At 42.4% G+C, this 18915-nt stretch overlaps 2 protein-coding genes across 2 annotated transcripts; one reads left to right on the forward strand and one right to left on the reverse strand.

Annotated features, from left to right (window-relative positions):
* Positions 1 to 838: 838 nt before the first annotated feature.
* Positions 839 to 8646, forward strand: TMEM184C (transmembrane protein 184C; the record flags this gene model as incomplete). The annotated part of the gene is made up of 9 exons (XM_010155270.1): positions 839 to 969; positions 1067 to 1103; positions 2859 to 3064; positions 3854 to 3928; positions 4795 to 4888; positions 6258 to 6370; positions 7078 to 7177; positions 7682 to 7853; positions 8290 to 8646. Coding segments are annotated over 9 exons (1221 nt in total), but the record flags the coding sequence as incomplete, so codon positions are not given.
* A 3354-nt stretch (positions 8647 to 12000) lies between these two features.
* PRMT9 (protein arginine methyltransferase 9) lies at positions 12001 to 17400 on the reverse strand. The gene is made up of 6 exons (XM_010155271.1): positions 17332 to 17400; positions 16988 to 17171; positions 14567 to 15278; positions 13041 to 13194; positions 12479 to 12601; positions 12001 to 12314 (listed from the first exon to the last, which is right to left on the reverse strand). Exons 1-6 carry the CDS (start codon positions 17398 to 17400, stop codon positions 12099 to 12101), a joined length of 1458 nt encoding a protein of 485 aa, XP_010153573.1. The 3' UTR covers positions 12001 to 12098.
* Positions 17401 to 18915: the final 1515 nt, after the last annotated feature.

Below are 18915 nucleotides of genomic sequence, written 5' to 3' on the forward strand. Positions count from 1 at the left end.
ATGGTACAGTTTTAAGCGTTTAATGACATTGAAATCTGTTGTGAGTGTACCTTAAATTTCCTACTTCGAAGCCCTGTTCTGACGCCCTGGTATGTTTAGCAGAATGGGAGTTTACATCCAAGTGGTATTGGAAACTTTGAAATCATTAAATCTGATGCCAGTAGACAAACTACTCAGAAGTGATCTTTGAACTGGAAAGCAGTAGAACGAGTGGGATGTTGATGTACAGTAGGGGGTCAAAGAAGAAATTCTCAACAAAAAAAACCTGGGAAGAGTCTACATATTTCTCAGGTTTTGGTACTTTAGATTATTAATATAGTTATTTTTCAGAGAACTTTGTTTTAAAATCGTAGCTCTGTGTTCTATCCTATAAATGCTTCTCTAGTTCAGATTGCTAAATGAAACTGGTTGAAATTAATTACTTGTTGAAACTTAGTTTTAAAGCTAAAAAATACTTTAAATCTGCAAGCTTTCAGAAACATTATTGTGAAGCACTGAACTGAGGCCAGTTATTTTAGTAAACTGAATAGTGAGCGTTACTATGTTTTTGTAGAAGATTTTGTGCTTATTGGTTATATTTTTTGGTTGGTGCTGCAAGGCTTCTCATCTGTTGAGATTTTAAATTTTACTCAAAGCCACATCAACAAATAGCAATGGAGACTTTGGGATTTTGTGTGTAGTTGAAAAGGGGACTTAAAAAAACTAAACTAAATGTGGGGAGAGGTACTTAATGTCCATCTTAAAACTTAATTTACAGGTAATTTTTTTTTTTCTTAGTATACTAGTAAAACTTTAAAGTATTAATGCTGAAACTTGCATTCTTCCTTACCTTTGCAAGGTTGGAATTCATACCAAGGCATGGTTTATCGCTGGGATATTTCTACTAATGACTATACCGATATCTCTCTGGGGAATACTACAGCACTTAGTTCATTATACTCAACCTGAGTTACAGAAACCAATAATAAGGTAATGTTTTGTGTTTACCTGTGCTACAATGTTGAATCTAATTCAGACTAAAAGTACTATTAGTAATATTAAATGGGTTTTTTTTGTTATTGTACAGGATTCTATGGATGGTGCCGATTTACAGTTTAGACAGTGTAAGTGTTCTCTTACTGTTTACAGCTCAATGAAACTGTTTGCTGTGGGAGTGACGGAAAACACCGTCACAGCAGAAACAATGCTGCGTGTAGAATCGTAGTCCTAGAAACTTCAGGGCATTCTTGTTTATGGAGTACGTCAGAAGCATAGTTCTAGTAATAGTACATTCTTCTAGTGGAGCTTGTGGGGTTGCTTTTGCTAACCCTTCTTAACCTTGTCTGTCCTTGAGTATCCTTTATGACAGAGGTGGAAAGGGGTATGACAAGAGCCTGCTTCTGGTCCTTCCATCTTCAGTACCAGCTGACCTGGAAGCCAGACTGATCCAAGTACAGTCTCAAAAGTCAGTGCCTTGCCTTTCTGTCCCGAGTTACACTTCTGGATGGGTTGTGTCTGCACGTCACCTCTGGCTCCGTGCATAGCGGTGACTTCAGCCAGAGCTAGGTGACATGTTAAATCTCTGTACTGTACCGAATAAGCGTTTGCATGTTGTAACCACCTCTTGACGATGCAAATGCTTCTGTTTCCTCCATAAAAGGACAGCTTTCCAGGAACTTTTCCTTTCATTTTTCTCCCATCTCTGGAGTGTTTATGAAATGTCACCTTTATGTATGTTTTCCTTTGAAAGACTGGGATTTAGAGTATGAGAGAAGGAAGGAGAGCAGGGAAGAAAACAACATTATCTCTTTCTTATGGGGAATATCAACTACTTCAGGCTGGTATTTCAGTTACGGAATTTTCCTTTGGAAGAAAATTAATTGCTAATTAAATGAGTTTTAGCCAGGCTTTCAGGGATATTTCTGATACGCTGAAATCTTACCCCAGACTCCTGGCTGTTATGGCCTTTGCTGCATAAGTGCTTAGTCTGAGCTGAACATAAAGCTCTCTTCTCAGATTAAAATACTGTATTCTCAGTTTACTAGACGCAGCAGTACATCTTCCACAAAGATGTTGCAGCATCCGTCAACTCTAGCGTCTCTTAACAGTGAGAGGATGTGAAGCATCTTCCTGTAGTTCTAATACGAAGGTCAGAGAAGGCACATTCACTCTACTACAACCTAGGGAAGCATAGTAAACTCCAAAGACCTGCCTCTATTTAAAAGTACGCCCACAAGAAACAAAACAAAAAAACACTAGGGCAAGTTTCACTGAACAGCACAACAGCTGTGTGGTGCTCTGACAGCTGATCCATAATCACAGTTACATGGAAAAACGCTTTTCTGTCTGCAGTTCTGGTTTAGAGGGATGACTACTGCTGTAAGGTTAATCGGCTGCTTTCTTCTCTATTTTGTAAATATGCCAGAACTAATATTTACACATTAGATACCAGAAGCAGTCAACTTTATACTGATGGGCTAAAAACTTAAGTTCTCCAACCCCTATTGACAATGAGTATGTGAATTTCGGGAAACAGTTCTATCTCGTCTCCTCCTAACGGGAGTAGGCTATGTGTAGGAACTTTTAAATTAAAGACTGAATGGTGTGGTCAGAGATACAGAGCGTCCCTTGCGCGATGTGTTAAGCACGCTTCCGTTTCAAGCAGCGGAGATGCAATCTGAAGTTCCCGTTGTGTTTTTACAGAATGTTATTTTCTAGCTGTAGCATCACACTCTTATTAGCCAAGTGCTTCAAGCCCCGTTTAATTAGTGCCTGCTGTCTAATGAAGTATTGCTTGCTGAACTTGCCAGCCAGCGTTGTCATTGGAATCACTTTGGCCTTTCTTGCGTGTAACCTTTTGTGTACTTCTCTTCTTGCAGTGGATAGCTTTGAAATACCCCAACATTGCAATATACGTGGATACGTGTCGAGAGTGTTACGAAGCTTATGTCATCTATAATTTCATGGTTTTTCTTTCAAATTATCTAACCAACCGGTATCCAAACCTCGTATTAATAATAGAAGCAAAAGATCAGCAGAGACATCTGCCGCCTCTGTGCTGTTGCCCATCGTGGGCTATGGGAGAGTGAGTATATGATGGTATCTTAAAACATTAATTTGCACAATGGGATGCAAACGTTTTGGTTTGACGTTCAGTAGCGTTAACCGTTGTGGCTTGGCAGAGTCAGTTTATGGTTCGTAGACGTTTAGTTTATCGACTGTGAGCCCCTGCTGAAAGCAGCTGTGAACATGTTTTCATCTAGCTGTGAAACATCCTATAAAGCACACTTAGTAACTAATACATTGACTCAGGTGGTGCTGAGGGAAACTTCCTTTTTCTTGAAAAATACTGGAATTTGCTTCCTTTGCTATCATGTATTATTTGCAGAAAACCTCACGTAGAATCACTGGTAGGCCAGAGAGCCTCTAGCTTTCATTCCCACAGGGGAAGGATGGAAAGCCATATGCCCGTGAACATTTGTTTCTGCTTAATCCGATAAGCGTCTCTCTTAAGAGATTTTGATAAAGCTGTTTACAGTGTTAAAGCCAAACTCTGAATGTAAGTCATTCTTAAAACATCTTCAGACACAGTGAAAATTGAATTCTCTGTGTTTAGCCCAGCCAGAATCTTTACATGGCTAAAAGACGTGAATCACGGAGTTATTTCCTGTTACGGACCTATACAAGTCTAAGTTTTTTGTGCCCTGTGTATCTGCACATTCTGTATACGCTGCAGCGCCTGAAGTCCTGAAAGCAGAAGTTGAAATTGCCATGAAATAAAAATTCACTTTAGTGAAACTACGGAGAACAGGAAACTTCGCTAAGTGAATTGTCTTTAAATTCCTGTACAATTAATTTTGTGTTTCTCTTGCAGAGTTTTATTATTTAGATGTAAACTGGGTGTTTTGCAGTACACTGTTGTCAGACCATTTACTACTATTATTGCTTTGTAAGTATGCTCATAAATAATTAATACTGATCTTCAGGATGTAATTTTGAGTTACACTGGAAAGAATTTTCATGCCCTTTGTATTGAATCAAGGCAGTTTGAAAGCGGGCTCATCGTGTTACATGCTAAATGGGTCCCGGCAGTTTGAATCAACCTATGATTTCTTTATGACTTCTCAATAGCAAATGGCTATTTGCAGAATTGAAATAATAAATGCTTAATGCCTGCTGCTGGAAGCAGTGGGAGAGAATGTGAAGGACTGTTTATGTGGAAAAGACATTTTTTTAGAGTCTTTTTTTATTTTCCTCCTCCCTTTTGTCATTGGCTTCAACAATTGGGTATTTTTAAAGTCAGGTTTCATGTAACTTTTTACATTTTATTAAACTTCGCAAGTGACAAGCCTGACCATGTGTCTTCATATGTGTGATATAACCTGTTGTGAAGGAGTAGCTGGCAGTTATGCATGTTGGTGCTGAAAGCTTAATTTCATAAACTCTGTATTGATGGTCATTGCTATTAATTCTGTGGGACTGTGGAATAAGTTGCTACTCACAAAGAGTATCCATCTAAATATGTATATGAGCTGTGTGTGTCCTAATGGTTGAAAGCAAAACAGCTAAGAAAATGTTGATGTTTTAATTGTTGAATTAATTCAGCAACAGGCAGTGTAAACCCTGCATTCAAATACCATTTCTTCTACAGAAAATATAATACAAACCTCCGGTGGCTTAGTCTATTGGAAACTGATTCTCGTGCAGACCCCCAGTGCCCGTATTTGAGTACTAAGGGAGACTTTGGTTGAAGATGTAGCACTGTGAGAAAGCCATCGTTTACTACGTAGCAATTAATTCTAAACATTCTTTCAGAATTTGTGAACTAGTGGGAGTGTATGATGAAGGAAACTTCAGCTTCAACAATGCTTGGACTTACTTGGTTATACTTAACAACATGTCACAGCTAGTGAGTATCACGAGTGCATCTTTCTGCTCTTTAAAGTAATTGTATTTGTATTTTCTGTATCTTTTTGCATGAACTATTGAAAGTAATTGTGTTAATGCCCGGTAGTTCTTATGTAAGTCTGTAAGTCAAAGTTACTATCTGTTTAATACTATATATGCAAAATACTAGGAAACCACATAATTGACACTTCTATTACTTTTACTATGAAGCTGCACAGACCAATCAAGTCTCCCACCTCTCTGCCCCAAACGATTTGATGGGTGAAGTGGGATGGCCCAAGCATGTTCAAACTGCAGACTTGCCCCTTTGCAGAAGAGATGACTTCACTCACCCCTGTAGCTTCATCCCAGCACACATAGAAAGAATCAGCAGTGGCTACGATAAAAGTACTGTGTCACAGAGCTGGTAGTAAACAACAGAGACAGGAAAAAACCCTTGTCTTGTTGGTTCAGCTGCCAGATGATGTGAGAGTAAGGGTAAGATTTCAGCCCCTGGACTTTTTGGAGGTCAGGGATTGCATTTAGTGGCTTGCTGGGAGCGCAGGGCAGTCGTTTTCTCCTTCACCCAGGGCACACTGCACATGAGTTACTGCAAGAGGAGATGGTGGCAGCTCTGGCTCCTTGCTGCTTAGCCTTCTAGCCTTCAAGCATCTTACTTCTCTTGGCAACAGCAGCAGGAGTCGGAACAGCACAACATCCCATCCAGACAGGGTGTCCTCCTGCTGCTGCCAGCACCGTGTTTGACAGGGACCGTTACGGAAGGAGCTGCAACTGCTTTCTGCCGTGACAGCAGCCCCAGCAGCTGCACGCGCTTCTGCATGTCCTGGCTGTCAGGATTGCGTAACGAAAGGTGGTGGGCAGAGGCTAGGAGAGCGTGTGTGAAAAGGGGAGATGAGTACCTGGGGTTTGGCTGTAAGCTAGTGGGGTTGCCTGCAGCTGTCATGAGTAGGAAATGCGTTCAGCTGTGCAGTGAAGGTTGCAGCCGTTGCCTCATCTCTGGCAGAGGCAATGCTCCAGGCGTTCAAAGAACGCGTGCTTTTTATGCCACTTTCCCTAGAGATGTGCTTGGCACTGAAGAGGTTTTATGGGGCCTTCTTATGCTTTGCTTTAGCGTGTAAACAGATGAGCTCAGTCTCTGTCTGCCAATACCGTGCATTTCAGAAATAGGATTTCATTTCAGAAAAAAAAAAAAGAAAAAACCTGCTTTAAAACAGTAAGGCAAAGATTCCATAAATCCAGAACGTGCTTTCTGAAACAGATGGCTTTCTAAGTTTATATCATACTGTGATGTATTAAGAGATGCTGTAAAACAATTCCCTCACAAAGGAGCCGAGGACTTAAGCTTTTCTCCATTTGCTTTTCCTTGTCAGTTTGCGATGTATTGCCTGGTGCTGTTCTATAAAGTCCTGCGTGAAGAACTGAACCCTATCCGACCTGTTGGCAAGTTCCTTTGCGTGAAGATGGTCGTTTTTGTGTCTTTCTGGTAAGTGCGTTATTTACTCGTTGCTTCTTGCTCTCGGGGTGGGTCGTAAGAACTAAACAAGCTGGATTTGTTACCGAGGTTACAGGCCTCAAAATTTATCTACCCTTAGTGAAGTACTGTGAGGAGAAAAATGGGTGCTGCTATGTTGGTCAGAGCAGTCCTCTTCACTTGAGATTACGTTTTAGACTCGCTATTTTATAAGGTGATTCTCAAGATCATAATTTACTTTAGAATCTTCAGTTTCAGTTATTTCAAAAGAAAAATTTTATCTTTCTCTTTTTACTTTTTAAAGTAAAAGTAAAAAAAAAAAATATTACTCTTTTAGAGTAAGTTACTGTAAGTTACCACTTTAAGCATTGCTCAGACTCAGCTGCTAATGAGTGAGTGCATTGGACTGTCTGGACGTTGGTCTGTGTACAGAGTTAATACCCTGAAAGAGAAGCAATTTGTTCTGGTAACTACCTGGAACAACAAACTCTTTCTTGGGTGTGTCCTCTGTTGGTCTTTAGGACTGTGGATGAATGACATCTGGTTTGTTTTGTTTTCCTCTTCATCAAATCTAAATCTATGAACAGTACCGTTTCTCGTAAGAGTCTTCCAATGCACATACACGTGTATACATACACTCAGTCAGGCCTTGTTTACTAGATTTCCTTGAGGTTTTTTGGCACTACTGTTATAATAACAATAAAAAATAATCATTCTAGGCAAGCTGTGCTCATTGCATTGTTGGTGAAAGTTGGCGTTATTTCTGAGAAACACACCTGGGAATGGCAAAGTGTGGAAGCTGTGGCTACAGGCCTACAGGTAGGAGCAGACTGTTCTTTCTTAGGAGGAATGGCTGTATGTAAGATGACGCAGCTGATCTCAAGCAAATACTGTCATACTCACATCAATTAACACTGACTAGATTCGTACTGAAGTTATTTTAAGTTGGGCTGAGCTTCAGCCAGGGACCCCAAGCATGTTTTCTGCTCAACGCTTCTGTATCCGTGTGGCGGGCAGAAGGAATGTGCCCCGGTTAAATACTTTTGTTGGGTGTCCTTCTGTTTCGTCTTGCAAGGATTCACTGTAGAGCTGCTGCCTGGTGAATGCCCGCTCCCAGCAAGTCACTCCATCAGGCATGGACTGATTCCAATACGTATGTAGTACACCTGGCCCTCTGAAGCCTGCCAGGAGTATCCTACCTCTGGTGGAAAAGCAGCCGATGCCAGTATCCCAAGGCAATTGCAATCTTTCAGTTGTAGAAGAAACCCAGGAACTGTTTTTCTCCAGTTACGAATGTTGAAGTCAGTCTCTCTCTTGTTGCAGGATTTTATCATCTGCGTTGAGATGTTCCTGGCTGCTATTGCACATCACTACAGTTTTTCCTATAAACCTTATGTTCAAGAAGCTGAGGAAGGGTCATGCTTTGACTCTTTCCTTGCCATGTGGGATATTTCTGATCTGAGGGCAGATATATCAGAACAGGTTCGAAATGTCGGTAAGTAACAGCCAGATGTGTATGATCTGTGAAGAGCATTTTTATTTCCAGCTTCATTTTACACCATTATCCATCTCTGTAGCACCTCGAGAACACTCCGCACCACGCTGGTGGCAGCTGCATCCCTAGAGGATTTCATGATTTATCTGGCACTTTGCTCTTTCTGGTAGTTTTGATTTAGACTAGTTTTTGATTGTCTAGGTGGATCTCAGTGTAAGTTTCAAGTGTCAGGTAGAAGAGAGGGATGTCCTTTTTTTTAATGCAAAGACATCCTTTTATTTATTAAAGCTGACAATGCCCACGTAAAACTTTATACTTACATAAAACTTACATAAACGCACTCATCTCCTACTTTAACGTGCCTATTTTGTGTGTTCAAAGACCTTGGTATGCTGCTGGATGTATTAAAAGCTATTTTCATTTGGCATAATTCTAGGAAGGACAGTTTTGGGCCAGCCAAGGAAAATGTTTTTTGCTGAGGATCATGAACAAAACGAGCATACGAGTTTACTGTCTTCGTCCACTCAAGACCCAATTTCTGATGCTTCTTCAATGCCGTCTTCACCCATGGGCCATTATCAGGGGTTCGGACACACGGTGACACCTCTCACAACACCAACGACAGCCCCCGCGGTCGATGGCCTTTTTAACGCTTCTGCTCCTCGGGATGCTGAGGAGTCGCCTGAACTAGAGCAGAGTTCATCAGAGAGGGATTTGGGTAAAAGTTAGACTCGCCTTTTCTTTGAATGTGTCAAGCGGTCTGTCTTACACTTGCCCCAGATGTTCTGCTAACGTGCAACGAGAGTGGGAAAGCTACTGCGCGGACAGGAGGCGGATATGGCCATAACTGACGTCAGAGTTCTGAATCTGCCACGGATGCGAGTGTCGGTGAGTGCCCCGTCAACGTGAAACACGCACACTCTAAGAGTTCCTGCACAGATGTAAAAATCGGCTTCTTAAACTGCTAAACACTTACACATTGTGTCAAAATTACCCTGACTTTCATTAATACAAAAGAGCATTTGAAAAACACTCTGCTCGTCTAAAGATGCTGTCTGAGTACCCCTAGTGATGGGAAAACTGACAGGATGTCATTTAAGGAGGGTAGTAGCAAAAAGCGTTTGTGTTGGCTTTGGTTGTCCTCTTAATGATGTAACTTCCGTACCCCGATGCCGAATGGAGTGCGGATGAAATGGTAACCTCTGCACAAACACCACCTGCTTCCCTTCCTGGCACAGCTATGTAAAAAGCCCTCGCGAGGATAACTGCTACAGAAACCTGTCATCCGAGACAGCATTCCCTCTGTCCCCGCTGTAAAACTCTGTGCCCAGGATGCGGAGTTGGCGCGTCTGCTGCCCTCGTAGCTCGTAATCTCTAAGGCTGGTACGTTCAGGAGAGACAGCCAGGTCGAGAGTTTTGGGATCACCATCTTGCACCTGACTGTCTTTTTCCTGTCCTTCTAAAATAAGAGTAACGATCGCTACATGGAGGGGGGGGGGGGAAATAAAGGACGTCAAAAAGGAGGTAGAAAACAGAACTGATTATTTTGGGCTGCAATAAATTCTTTAACACCTGAGTTTTCATTTTGAAGCTGTTAAGGCAGGATTTCTTGACGATGTGTCTGTTGTAATTTGTATTCCTAGGTCTCCGTGTGTGATTATTGTATGATGCTTCTAGTATAGCCTGGATTCAAATGTAAGTCGACTTTTCCCCCCTCCCCCCCAGAAGAGACCTTTGCTAAGGTAAAACTGAGTAGCTAGTCTAATACTGGAGTTACTAGCCGGAGATTTCAGACCAAGAGGAGGTACGCTTGTATCAGAATGTTACTTTGCAAAACTGATCAGGTCAGAAGGGTATTGTTTTTATCCCTTTACCAGATTTTTACTACTACTGCATGTTTGCAATCTGACAAAAAGAACCTAGAGCACTGACCTCTTCAGTGATAACTGAAGTTTCTTTTTCAGCATTGTTAGCGTTTCCAGGATGTTTAATTTCTGCCTGCCAACAGTAAATTCATCTTAAGTGCTTTTCTTTGCAGTACTAGTGTGATGTAAATATTGCGCCTTACTCACTAGGCTGCAGGTTTTCTAGCTGACTATGTACTTGCTGTATCTGAAATTAGTGGGAAAGTGCAAATCATGATTTCCAATTTGCCAAGTCATTGCCTTTGTTGTAAATAATCAATTAAAGATTTTATTTAAACTGTTGACCTTCTTTCAGTTTGACTTATTGCTACAGGTATAAGAGTGTGAGTGACACATGAATACGACTGTCCTCTTCACATTTCTTTTCAAACACTTCAAGCAGAAGTGGTTGTATTCGTACTTGAAGTCGTGTCTGTTTGGTGTAAAGCTTAGGCAAGGTACAGAGAAGGGGACTGCGGTAGGAGAACGGCTAGTTAAGTGTCCTGTTGCGTCTTCCAGAGCGTCTCTAGAAAGCTACTGAGTTATTTCATTCCATGTGCACAGTGTTCAAGTGTTTTTTCAGGGGAAAAAAATTAATCTTTCATGGTTGTAGCTTATAGGATCATACTTGTCCATTAAAAATTGCTACTGAATTTCCAGAATCAATAGAAATGTTTGTGACACCTATGCTGACTTTTTGAAAACCACTAAACAATATTCCACAGTCTCTATGAATTTGATAGGTCATGCTAATGACTACTTGCAAATGAGCTTTTTGTATATTATCTGTACTAATTCCTCCATTGGTTTATGCCTAATCTATTTCTCAGCTTTTCATCAGGAGTCTTCAAGACTGCTCTTGCCTTACTTCTGCACACGCTGCTTGAAAACTCAGTTAATGGTAGTTTTCAGCCCTTTAGTCTCATTGATGACTAGAGTATGTCCTTTCTTAATTTCTAGAAAGCTTAATATGCCTAGCCACTATTATGGAATGTTTTTGCTTTTCAAGAGTTCTTCCAGCACAGGAAGCCTGAACACTTCCCTCTAAAACTGCACTTTGACACAACTAAACCTAGTAGGTGCAGGATATTTTCATCAGACAAAGTTAGGTTTAATGGATTATGGTTTTGTGTAGGGTGTTGGTGTGGTTGTTTCCCTTCTCTCCAACCCCCCACCGCCCCCCCCCCAAAAAGCATGAAAAGCTTCTGTCATACTCTAATTTACTTAATTTTATTTTGCATTGTACCAGTTGGGAGAAGGATGGTTTCCAGTTCCTTTATTTTCACAGAACTTGAGTTCTGTGACCTCTGGTTTGAAAATAACTGTCTCCAACTTACTAATTTATTTTTCTTCACCCTACTGGAAGGAGCTTTGTTGCAGCAATCTGGCAGGCAGAGCTCTAACAGTCCTTATCAGAGGTTTGACCTACTGAGGAGCACTGATGGGTCTTGTATGCACTGAAACACTAGAATTATTATTTATGGATGGGTCTTTTAGAGGCTTCTGTTAGGGAAATATCACAGAAATGCTTCTTCTGTGCTGAAGAGACAGCACTGGTGGTATAAATTAACTTAGTGAGGAAAGCTGTTACGTTTCTGTAGCTATCTCTACGGAGGTAGAATCAGTGCCCAGTTGGAAGCTTTTGTTGGTGTCCCCTCTGGTTATGAATTTAGAAGGAACCTGCCTCATGCCACACTGTCATGCTGCAGAAAAGATGTAGGGATTGTGTGAAAGCTGCATCAGTCACCACAATGAGTTCAGGCCCACTGCGTTACCAGAAATGCTTTGCTGAGGGACTCAGCCACATTTACTAGCTTTGCCTTCCACCGGACAACTGGAGTTACTGGGCAGCACTGTGTTACAACTCCTTGTACCTGTGTGTATGCCACACTAACTTGTGGTACTGTAACAACGGGAGTGGCGTTACAGTCCCTGCTGCAAGGCTACCATCACCAGAGCCTGAAGGGGGATGATGTGGTGACTGAGAAAGGGAACCACAGTTTGAATAACAAGGATCTGTCTTGAACAGCCCCAGCTGTTTATTTCTGGTACAGGCCTCTGGCTGCTGTTTCACTTATTAGAGATGATACAGTAGCAAGAGGAGTCTGGCCCATGGCTGTAGTCACTGCAGCAGCAGAGAGGACAATACCACTCTTAACTACTTGGTAAGATACTTTTACAGAGCAAGTTTTAGTCCACAAATGGAAACCAAGTGTCTACTGTTAAAGCAACAAAATAGCCTTTTTGCTCAGCAGATGAACTTCTGGCTTTAATATAAATTAACATCAGTGATGTTATGCACAGGTAATTAACCACAACTCAGTTTGTCATGTGACATTCTTCACCGTTTCACCGTAATGCTAATATTGCTTTTATGGTGCTGAACATCAAGCACAAGTTCATCCCCAACCTGAACTCTGATGGGCTCATCGAGAACCACCGCTGCTTGTTTCCAGTGTGAGAACTCATCAGATGTATCCAAGCTCTGGTCTTCATCTAGATGTATGTGATACCAGAAGGGAACTGCAGTGACTTGGCCAGACTTACAGATTTGTACCTAAAACCAGGTAAAAATATTACATCAGTTACACCCTTCTCACAGGGGGAAGACAAGCAAGTAGTCCAAAGCATTTCAGAGGCGGGTCAGTTCTGTACTGGAATCTTGAGCCACGCAGACCCACAGCTGAGCACACTTCTGACTTCACATGTGCACCCACTCACCTTCACTTCTCTGCTGGAGCTGTTCAACAGCGGGTTCATGAGATCCAGCCGTAAAAGCTCTGCTGGCTTGCTCAGGGGGAGACACGGTAACGTAGAGAGATCCAAGTACACACGAACAGGTACCTAGGAGTACACACCGTATCTTAAGGCACCAACAGCCATTACAAAGTGAAAAGTTGAAAGAATCCTAATACAAGATTCTAGGAATTACTGTAATGCCTGTAAGAGACAGCCAAAACGCAAAATACGCTGTTTAATCCCTTCTGAAATACGACTGTGGGGATATAAGGTGATGAAGGAGACAGCAGAGACACTCTGCTGTACGGCAAAATGGCATCTTTCATTACTCAGCCAAAACTCCTACACCCACCATTCTACACCAAATGTTGCCCATTTTAGTTTATCTCAAGGTCTCTCTCTGATCACATAAACCTCTCTGGAGAGCTTCCACAATGTCAAAAAGGGACAGTTCTTTAGCATCTTGGAGTTCACACCAAGAGTAAACAGCTAGAGGGCTGCAGGCTTTGGAACTCTGCCCAGAAGACACCCACCAACTTCATACCTTAAACTGGTTGATGAAAGGGGCTATATTAAACCCAAGAGTCGGTTCCGTTCCTTGAACAGCGCTCTCCAGTAACAGAGACTCCGATTCTACGAGCATCCCGTATACCAACACATACTGGGGGAAAATCTTCCCTCCACTGTGAAGTAAACACCTGTGAAATGAGAGAGATGTCAGCTCTGAGGCACACCATTCCACAGCAGAGAAGGAAGGTAACACACATTTCAGAAAGGCACACTAGTTCTTCCTCGGAAGGGAAGCACTCATCAGCAATTGAGTTTGATCCCATTTGACCAGGCAGCCGTATCACCCAACAAAGGAAAACTTGTCACATAAATACTGTAACTGGGGAACTCTGTGTCAGTGCTGGAAACGGTGACACTCGGAGATGAGGATCGTGGGATTTATTTGTAGCACCAGCATCTAACACTGAAGGGCAGGCAGAAAGGCTTAGGAAACCTGGAAGTCAGGCAGGACGTACTGCTGGGGGACACTGGTTAAGGAGGCTGCATACCCATGGGGAAACAAAACCTGGTGGGAATTCCACTTGCCCTTCTCTCAGTGTTTAACCGCAATACAGGAGACAGCATTTTCTCCTGACAACACCCCTCAGTCTTTCCTGGTCTCTTGCTACAGAATATCCCACTGCTGAGAGCAGCAGCAGGACAGGAGCTTTCCTTCAGCAGAGTATCAAACACCTGCAATTCAGATTGGTTTAGGTTTCCTTTTCCTGTAGCAGGCTGCTTTTCACAGGAATGGGGTAACTAAGTAGTGCGCTGCTGGATGTATTTTTCATGCCAGCAGAGCAGACTCTGCATATGACAAAAAAGTAGTTTTCCATTTGTTCTTACAGAAAAAAACAAACTTTCAAAGTCATCAAAATATTTATTCAGAACTTGGAAAAGGTAATGAACATAAATCATCTGGAATATTCTCCCCTCACTAAGCACTAACACGAATAGAGAAGATTCCCTAGCACCAGAAAAGGGGATAAACCCACTCCACATTTACATTTTTTGCTACCCATTTCCATTATTTTATTTCTCTTGCTCTGTGTTCCTCCCCACCCTGCCTGCCCTGGGTACCAGCTAGCTTTGTTGCTGCTGCCCCGGCTGTTGTAGCACCGTGTGCTTGCCTGTGGCAGTACCGGTGTGATCCAACAACAGTCTGACGTGTACGTGAACCTGAGCTTTTTTAACCTTGCAGTAAAAGCTACCTCAGTCCTTACTAAGATGCTGCCTACCCTGGGAACTTCCGACAGACCAAGCAATACAATCTGCCATTCCTATTCTTGCATACAAAATAGAAAGAAGTCTCCAACATTGAAATCTTGACGCTTCTTTTAAAAGATACACATGTACAATGATCACACCAGAAACACTCCGTGAGGTTCAATCCATTCAGAAAACGAGCTTGTCCTGCTCTACTGTAGCAATGTAACAGTAATTTTGTCATTAGAAGGAAGTTTTAAAAGTTTTCAGATAATTACAGATTCCTAGGAATACTTTTCTCCATTAATACTGTACCTGGATATTGCAGCCTTTTCCATCACCTCCTGCTGGATTAAACCTGATGTCTCTATAACATCCAAGATAATAATACTCCACAGTTTGTCTGATTTAGGTCTCTGTAGCACTACACTTTCATCTTCTAAGTGGCTGAGCCAAAACTCTAATGTTTCCTTAGGGAAGTGGTTAGCTTCTGCGATGACAGCAAGCGCTGCCTGATGCTGTTCTTTCTCAATGGAACTGTAGGCTCTAACCGGTCCGAGTTTGCCAGCTATAACAGGCAGGATGGAGAAGCCTTCAGACACATCTAAAACGTACAAAGGATCAGGAGCCATGTCCAGGGAGCTCTTGTTTTGACTCTCTTGGGGGTTCATTCCACTGCCATGTCCATCAACATCCATGGAATGCAAGTCCTTACTTGGATTTAATGACAAGAGCACTTTGCCCATGGCAGCTTTAAAGCGTTCGTGGTACGGCATGTTGTTGAGCAGGGCTATTTCTGTGGATTCCAGCACGCACACTTGGCTGGGGCCATCTGGTTTGCTAGTTGTCTGAAGACCAGCCAGGGCATTACACAGCTCAGCCTCATTGCCCAAACTCAGTGCCTCATCTCTGTCACCGACGTCCATCCCGCAATCTGAACTCAAAGTAGTCATCTTCTGGATCTTCAAGTAGCAGTCTTGGCAGCAAACTTCCATCATCACAGTGTCCCCAGCCTTCACGGAATAATCTTGGCGAGACAGCACAAAAAGTCATGCCAGTTACTTTACAGCAAACATCAGTGAAGCGGCCATACGGTGTCTTAAACAAACAAAAGCCATACAGTGCTTAAAACAAAGCATTTTCTTATTTCTCCATTACTTCTTACTGGTGTCTATGAAAGAACTGCTCTAGTCCGTAGCTCAGAAGCAGAAATCTGCAACTGTGCCTTCAACTGTCCCACACCAGGCAAAATCCATTTATTCTCAAAATAAGCCTATGATAAATAGATACTACTTTAAGTGTTCTGTCAACAGCAGAGCAGAACAAAATCATACTGATAGAGAAATTGCTTTTGCTTTAAAATGCTAAATATTAAATATTTATATTTTAATACCTCCTGTAGACATAAGTAACTTTGGAGTTACATGGAAAACAACAGCTTAGAAAACAACAACAGTTTAGAAAGGGTAACTAATTCAAGATCAGTTTCGCTGGAGCATTTAGGGTGTACAGGCCAAGATGGTCTTCGGATGCTTCCTGTTTATGTTCTAAGACAGTAAATCCACTGATACAGACCAGAATTTCCAAACAAAACTGCTATAGTTTGACAACTATTTCTTTTAACAGCAACGTAGGCTACGATAGGCTCTCCCCTCTCCTACGCTTTCAGTTGAACCAGTCTGCGGCACAGCTGCCCCTACTGTCTATCAGTACTAAACTAGGAGGACTCCAACAAGGAGAGAGATCTGGGTCACTGTAAGGTCTCTCTACATCAGCTGTATGACATGGAACAAGAGCAAGTGCTGGATTCTCCATCTGGGATGAGGTAATCCTGGTTACACGTACTATTGGGGAAGAAAGGCTGGAAAGCAGCCCCTTGGAAAGAGAGCTAGGGGTTGGGTGGATGGTAAATCAAATGAGTCAGTGTGCCTCGATAGCCAAAAGGGCCAAGCGTGTCCCAGGGTGCATCAAGCACAGCACAGCTAGCTGGTCGAGGGACGCGACTGTCCCACTCCACACCGTGCTGGTGCAGCCCCACCTCCAGCACCGTGTGCAGTTTTGGGCACCTCAAGAAGGACATCAAACTACCCGAGTGTCCAGAGGAAGGAGAACAAGATGGTGAAAGGTCTCGAGGGCAAGACTTATGAGGAGCAACTGAGGTCACTTGGCTTGTTCAGCTTGGAGAAGAGAAGGCTGAGGGGTGACCTCATCACAGGCTACAACTTCCTCAAGACTGGACCAGGCTCCTCTGGGATGTGGCCATGGCACTAAGCCTGTCAGAGTTCAAGGTGAGGGATAGGCAGGAATGTTTAGTTTTGGTTTTGTGGCAGTAGCACCTAACAATTCCCACCTCACCTGCCCCACCTCCCTTTCACAAGTCACAACTTGACTAAGCACAGCCAGTCAGTAGCCCCACTTTTTGGAATTGCTCCACAATGCATTTAATTCAGTACAGAAAAAAACCAAACAACCAACACCCCAACTTAACGGAAAGCATTCTCCCAGACCTTAAGCAGGTTCCTTGTCTGCTTAATACCAAAGTCCCACCACCAAGACCTGATGCAGGGACTATGCACCACAGACCAGAAACATGGTCAGGAACCACCTCACAGCTACTTGCTTTTGAACTTTGAAACCTATTTGCTCCACTTCCTAATCTCCGAGACAACCTAACTACCTCAAAACCAAAATGAAACCAAGTTAATGTATTGCAATAAGAAAATCCACAGGACGTACCAGGGAGGCCCTGCACAGGATAGACTGCCTGCTCCCAACACGTTTCCTCACTGGGGCTTGTAGACAGAGTGTGCTCGTCATCAAGCTGTAGTACAAACCACACCACAATAGCATCCAGTATTCCTTCTTCAGTAACTGGCAGGCTGAGCTTCCAGGGCTTTCTGGCTGCAAGGCTTTTCAGCTCCTGACCAAAGTGGAAAGAGAAAAAAAGTGTGAGTTTCTTTCCACAGACAACAGATGGTTTTTATCAAACTCATTATGTCACTCAAATCAATCCTTGAGGGCACTCGACAGAAACCTGAAGTTCACAAGCTGCTACAATACCAAACACCATTGGTGCTCACGAGCATTGGAACCGTCTTCCCACATGCAAGTGCTGCTACGCACACGCCTAACCTGCGCCTGTCAGCCATCAGGGCCAACATACATACATCTAAGAACATTCGTATTTAGAAACACTGAAAATAACAAGAAAGGCTTTAGATTGGCAAGGCTTGCCTTAGAAAAACTAATAAAAACAGAGACAGCTTTTTGGGCTGGATTCAAGCCAATGCTTAGCACATGCTTCACTTAAAGCCTGTGTTCAATTAGTTCTAGAAATACTCTGTGTAAGCACTGAACTTGCTCAAACAGAGGTTCGGCAAAATCATGACAAAGACACCAAGTCAAACATCTTCCAGGATATTTTCTCTGCTACCTGGGCTACAGGCTTTGTGAAAAGCTCAGGCATGTACAATTTCAATACTGGGAAGAACCAAGATCTCCCCTAAAGGGATCAGGTTATAAATTCTCCAATACTCCTAAAATTTTTGAATATGTAACAGGAATTGTCTTCTTCCATGTACGATTTATTTTCCTCAGTCATTACCTTCTGCTACCACCATTCACAGACAGAAGAGGCCCAGCTCTAATGTAGATTGTTCTGGCATAAACCAACTAACAGGAGGTCTATCACAAGGGACAAAAGGTTCTCTTATTCACAACCCTTATACTTAGTAAGGGCCACGCCTAAACATTATCAGCTGCCTGAGCTGCTTATGTCAACATCTGTCCTAAGTTTCAATCTTAAAATACATAGGGCAAAAGAAACGTTCTACTCTGAAAACACGAGCAGCTCCCACATAACTGCATTTTTTTATTTTTCCCCCTCTTCATTCTCATTCTGGGTTCTCCAAGAGTTGGTCTACCTCTCTTCTCACAACCGAGAGATGGTTGGACAAGGCACGTGTCCGTTACTGGATGCTAATAAAGTTCATAATGAGATCTCACTGCTCTTCAGTAAAAGCGTGTTACTGCTAGATGTTTTTCCATTCATCTTCAACTGGAGAAAAGATCAGGAAGCTGACGCTTTGCTGGCAGTAAGCCCCTTGAAGCAAGACAGAAAAGCACAAGTGTGCGTCTGTTTCTCAGTTTCTAGGAAATTATAGCTGTTCAGAAGTGTATTTTATAATAAAAACATTCTTAGTTATTCCTCAAAAGCAGCAGGCCCAAGGTTCTCATCCACTAGTTCCAGGACCTGTCGTGTCACATCCCTATCTTGTGGTACACATCTCTTAAAACCCACTTGAAAGCAGTTATTTCAGCTTTCTCTGCTGTCTAGCATGCTGCTTATCCCACACTTATTCCTACTAGCCTTTTTTCTACTATTTGTAACAATTACAGACTCGAAGAGCTCTAGCACATCAGGATGGCAATTTATCAGCTAGTGTAAGGAGACAGCAAAGAAAATAAAGCAATGATGTGGGAATAAGGCAGTAAAAAACCAAAGTGATGCTACACCACATATACCCTCTGAGAAGATAACCTGCATTTAAAAAAGGAAATGGGGCTATACATAGAAAGAAAAAACTACAGAAAGAATGCAGCTATCCATTTCCTGTATCTTGATCCAGAATTCCTCAAGTATTCACGCAGTAGAATCATAGAAT

This window comes from Eurypyga helias, unplaced genomic scaffold (assembly GCF_000690775.1).
Source record: "Eurypyga helias isolate BGI_N326 unplaced genomic scaffold, ASM69077v1 scaffold13397, whole genome shotgun sequence".
Lineage (NCBI taxonomy): Eukaryota > Metazoa > Chordata > Aves > Eurypygiformes > Eurypygidae > Eurypyga > Eurypyga helias.